Below are 5,190 nucleotides of genomic sequence, written 5' to 3' on the forward strand. Positions count from 1 at the left end.
ATCTATAGTTTTGTGATATATCCCTAGTTTTGTTAAAATTTAATTAAAATATTTATAGTTTTATGAAATTTACTTAAAAATGATTTATATTCTCTCACGAGTCGTGACATGAATCGCAGGTGGCAATAACCTCCTCCCTTGGCAAAGCGAAACAACCCTTCGTAGAAAGCACCCCATAACACTGTTATTCTAATCCTGTCCGACTGCACACAAAGTTGTGAGGGACAAAAACGGTCACGAAAATTTCCGCTCGACCTAGTATTGTTTCGTACAAACGGCACTACAAAATTCCATTTTCTTATCAGTACTTTTTAAACTAGCAAAGAATCAATTTGCAGAGACCGATCATTTTCCATGGGAGCAAGGATAATTCAGAAACACCCCTCAAGTTGGTTGGATATTGTCGAGAAGGTCCCCGACACTTGGACCGTGACGCCCAATTGGTCCTTTGACCGCCGAACCCCATGGTGTCCCCTTGACGCCATTGCCCCACACCACACCAAGCTCCTCCTTCTCCTTCACCTTCTCCCGCTCTATATATACCCTGCCATGGCTTCCTCCATTGCTATCCACCACTAATCCCTCCCAATTCTCCTCTCCTCGCCTCTCCAAACTCGCATCGATCTTTAATTTCTGTTCTCACCTGTACATACATACATACGCACGCACGTACATACACTCAATCAGAGAGAGATTGTTGGTAGCTAGGTAGCTGTGGCCAAGAAAGTGAGAAAATTGGGAGGAGGATTGGAGGAAGACGAAGGGGTTGATGGGGATGAGGCCTGGATGGGTAGGGGGGCTCGTGGAGGAGAGCTTCTTCGTTGGGTGTCCCGCCCACGAGAGCCGCAAGAAGAACGAGAAGAACATCTTCTGCCTCGGCTGCTGCGCCAGCATCTGCCCCCACTGCGCCCCCTCCCACCGCCACCACCCTCTCCTCCAGGTAATCAATCCGCCGTCTTCGTCGCCGGCGCCGGCGCCGGCGACCCAATTGCCATGCCATGCATGTCCTCGATACACTGCATATATCTCTAGCTACATGCATCATATGATGCATGTCTATCTTCTTCGTTAATTAATTGCAGTATCTTAACTGTATTCAGAATTTCAGATTATGCATGTGATGTGAGTGTGTTAGTCTGTTGAAATTCTTCAATTACAAGTTTATTTATCTGCTTTGAAATCGTTGGGGGTGTGCTACAGTGTGCTGAATTGAGTGGATTTGTGGGGGTGTGGGCTAGGATTTTAGCTTTTGCATGTATAGCAGCTACTAGCTTGTACTTAACAAAAAAGCACTAGCTTTGGCCTAATTCACTAGCCTTTCCGTCTTGGCTTATTCCAAGATTTGCTTCTACTAGTACCAGTAGATGTGGGAAGCTAGAGGATCTTGTTGATTCTTCCATGTGCCATGACATGCTAATTGTGTCATTTTCAGAGGAAAGATTGCTAATTGCCTCTCATCAGCGACCATGCTAGTGTGCCACTAGGAGTACTAGTAGCCGTAGTAGTACTCACATCACACTTACTAGCATAATTTGGTTAGATTTGGTTGGGCTTAATTGCGGCGGTGCTTGGGCTTAAGCTGCATCGCATGGGGTGTCTCACTTAACCACTTGCAGCTATAGCTCTCGACCCTTTTAGAACCCTGTGCCCATCTTTCGTCTTCCCCTTGTCGTTTTCCGGCCTTCGTTTTGTGCTCCATGCAAAGTGACCCCTCGGTTAATCACCCTGATTAGTCACCTAAATCACACATTAGTACTTTCACACTGCTAATCACCACCTTAATTTCTTGCGTGTTCTTCTTTGCCAAACTTAATTTTTCTTCCTGTCCTTGGCTGCTGTTTGGTGGGCCATGAGTAGTAGAAATGTGGAGTGGTGAAAATTGGGAAGAAGGGTGAAAAATGAGTCTCTCTCTGGCAAGAAGTTACTGCGAGCCTCAGTCCCATACGCCTGAAATAACCATAGTCTTATAATTAAGCCTAGTCCCATCTTACATCTTCCCCATTCCGGTGTGCAAAGCATATGCAATGCATTGCTCTCTCTTCTCTTCTGTTCACCTCACCACCTGCAAAAGTTACATTTTGCAGCAGCAGCAGCAGCAGCAAAGGCCAGCACACACAGTCATCACCTCTGATGAAAAAAGGCCATCTCTCTTTTTGACAGCGGTAAACAAACAATAGCCCTTGTGTCCTGCTCTCTATTATAATTAACCAGTAAAAACTTGTGATCACCACATAAAATGAACCACTTCTTTTTGTCAAACTTTTATAAAATTTGTGTTTCCAGAGAGAGTCTGGTGCAACTACAAAAGCTCTAATTCTTAAATACATCCAAACTGCAGCAGTGAGCAAGATTGATCTATTAGCACAAAAATGGGTTGGGTTATCCGGATTGTTTAGCCATGAATAGCAAAGCATGCCGATCTTGATCTCTCTATCCCTGCAAAGATAGACGGCGCCGGTTGGTTGATAAATGGATGGGCAATCCTGTGTCTATCTAGCCATACTAGCTACGATCCATCCATCATCTCAGCCAAAGCTAGAGCTGTTAAGATCGCAGCTGCAGTAGTCACAGTAACAGAAACTACAGGCTACAGACCACAGAGAAGCCATTGGCGAGATGCAGTAAAAAAAAAAAGTGAGCAGTGTCTCTGTTTTTTTTTTTACCATACGTGTGCTTGGTAAAAGACCCTGTCCTCCTACCAAACAAGGCCCCAATACTGTTGCTCCGGCTCTGTATAATCCAAGGTCGCCGTGACGATACTGTTCATTCGTTCAGGCAGTAACACACACTCTCTATCTTTTTTCTTACAGTGTCATGGGGTTAATTTGGAGGTGTTTTTTTTTACATTTGTGACCTCGGGTTGTGTGACCGAGAGAAGTGGAAGGTGTAGGGGTGGTATGGTAAATTAGGGTTTGTTTCTCCCTCCCACGATGTGGATGACGACGAGCCGCCGGTCAAAGGCTCGCAATTATTACCGGGGGAGTCTATCCTTTCCCTGCCTGGCTCAGCGTCCGGATGGAATAATGGAATTTTTTTTTACCTCATCAACAATTACAACTTCTAGAAGGGTCTCATCTAAAATTTGAATTTGGATGGAATAATGGAATAATGGCCTATGCTTATCAGCTAAAATTTAAATTTTTAACCTTAAATTTAGAGCTGATTTTGAGAGTTTTTTCATCGAAGTTTATTTTTCAAACTTTACTTTTATATTGTCTAAAACACGTATATAAAAGTTATATTTACAAATTACTTTTCGTTTGCAAACGGATGGGTCCGAAGATTCTTTTACTAGCACTAGAATTAAACAGTACCGTACGTATAAGTATACTGTGCATTGAAGTGCTTATACGTGTATATAGGTTAGGAGGTATGTGTACAACGACGTTGTTCGCCTGGATGATCTCGACAAGCTCATCGACTGCTCCTTTGTTCAGGTAAATTGAACGGCAATAAAAACTCTGAAACTAATCTGTTCAGTTTTACTATTATGTAGAGCTAATTATTAATGTTGGTTCTAATTTGTTTTCAGCCATACACGATCAACAGCGCAAAGGTGATATTTCTGAAGCCAAGGCCTCAGTCGAGGCCGTTCAAGGGCTCTGGCAACATCTGCTTGACATGTGACAGGATCCTGCAGGAGCCCTTCCATTTCTGCTGCCTCTCTTGCAAGGTACAGTAGTGTAGGATAGCCACTGTACACATCTTCCAGAAAATTTTTTTACTGTCATGGCGAATTGGCGATCGATTGAGAAATATTAATTAACGACACACAACTCTAATGATAATAATAATAAGGTTGTGTTTAGATCTAGGAGGACTAGTTTTGACGGGTCACATCGTAGATGTACGAACATACATTTGAAGTATCAAATGTAGACTAATAACAAAATAAATTATAGATTATGTATGTAAACTGCGAGACGAATTTATTAAGCCTAATTAATTTATCATTAGCAAATGTTTATGGTAGTACCAACATTGTTGGATCATGGAGCAATTAGTATTAAAAGATTTGTCTCGTAATTTTCATGTAATCTGTGTAATTAGTTTTTTTTCTATATTTAATACTCTGTGTATGTATCAAACATTTGAGTTCGATGTGACGGGTGAAAAATTTTGCCATGAGAGATGTGAGAGTGAGCTACTAACTACAACGACTGTGTGTCGTTAATTAATTTGTGCATGCATTGGCATGCAGGTGGATCACGTGATGATGCAGGGCGGCGACCTCTCCAACATCCTCTACATGTCCGGCGGCTCCTCCGGCGAGCCCGACCTCGCCGCCGGCTTCCCGCGCTTCGAGAACCTCCGCGTCGACGGCGGCGGCGGCCTCCCCGACGACGACGACGACCACCAGGTGACCACACCCAACTCCATCCTCGAAGACCCCCTCCACCACCACCACCAGTACTACGGCGGCGGCGGCTCCAGCAACAACGGCCGGAACACGTCGCCGGCGCCGACGACGGCCGATGTCCCGAGGAAGAAGAAGAGCGGCGGCGGCGGCGGGTTCTTCCCCCAGATCGTGCTGTCACTGAACAACAGGAGGAAGGGCGCCCCACACAGGTCGCCTCTCGCGTGATCATCATCAGATCGTCACGTACGCGTAAACCGTGTTTCGATCGCTAGTACAGATAATCATGAACACCTCCCCCTACTATTATATAATTAGTTGCTCTCATTACCTATCTTAATTGTAATCCCCTTATGATTATTAGTAGCATTGTAGAGAGAGAAAGAGAGTGTGTGTGTGGTTGTGGTGATGGATGATGGTGTGGCCTTTGGCTGGCTAGGGTCACCATCTTTAGGGCAAGCAGTGTTTTGACGAGATTTGAGAGAGGAGAGAACCAGCTAAGCTTGCAAACTCCTCCCTGTTACAAGACTAGGTAGGCACGGACTTTGTGGGGGCCCCTGTGCAGGGACCCCAAAAGATTGGCTACCAATTTTGTACTTGTTGTAATGGGGGTTAATTAGGTTTGCTCGCTACCTATGTGTACCTATGGGGGTTAAAATTCAAAATATTCTTATATATGTAAGATAGTGAGAATTCTTCATGTGTTTATTAGCCTCATTTCCTTGCTTATTCACATGGTTATCCATACTATTTATTAACAAACAAAATAATTTGTTTTGTTTCTCGGTAAAACTTTTATATACGTGTTATCAGCAATTGAAAAACACATGTTA

At 43.9% G+C, this 5,190-nt stretch overlaps 1 protein-coding gene across 2 annotated transcripts; it reads left to right on the forward strand.

Moving 5' to 3' along the window:
- Positions 1-492: 492 nt before the first annotated feature.
- On the forward strand, positions 493-4,989 carry LOC127775678 (protein RGF1 INDUCIBLE TRANSCRIPTION FACTOR 1-like). Of its 2 annotated transcripts, XM_052301958.1 has the most exons (5): positions 493-940; positions 2,085-2,162; positions 3,363-3,437; positions 3,533-3,673; positions 4,202-4,989. In XM_052301958.1, the coding sequence occupies exons 1-5, from the start codon at positions 770-772 to the stop codon at positions 4,583-4,585; spliced, it is 849 nt and encodes a 282-aa protein (XP_052157918.1). In that variant the 5' UTR covers positions 493-769; the 3' UTR covers positions 4,586-4,989. The 2 variants fall into 2 exon arrangements, with proteins under 2 accessions (XP_052157918.1, XP_052157919.1); XM_052301959.1 differs by lacking the exon at positions 2,085-2,162 and having other exon boundaries at positions 500-940.
- The last annotated feature ends 201 nt before the right edge of the window (positions 4,990-5,190 follow it).

The sequence above is a fragment of the Oryza glaberrima genome, chromosome 6, assembly GCF_000147395.1.
Source record: "Oryza glaberrima chromosome 6, OglaRS2, whole genome shotgun sequence".
In the NCBI taxonomy this organism is placed as follows: domain Eukaryota; kingdom Viridiplantae; phylum Streptophyta; class Magnoliopsida; order Poales; family Poaceae; genus Oryza; species Oryza glaberrima.

What these genes read in the sequence shown, in the direction of transcription:
- LOC127775678 (XM_052301958.1), top strand. Translation starts at nt 770, where the DNA reads ATGGGGATGAGGCCTGGATGGGTAGGGGGGCTCGTGGAGGAGAGCTTC. An exon ending in CATCTCTCTTTTTGACAGCG is followed by an intron (nt 2,163 to 3,362) that starts GTAAACAAACAA and finishes ACGTGTATATAG; the next exon opens with GTTAGGAGGTATGTGTACAA. An exon ending in TCGACTGCTCCTTTGTTCAG is followed by an intron (nt 3,438 to 3,532) that starts GTAAATTGAACG and finishes ATTTGTTTTCAG; the next exon opens with CCATACACGATCAACAGCGC.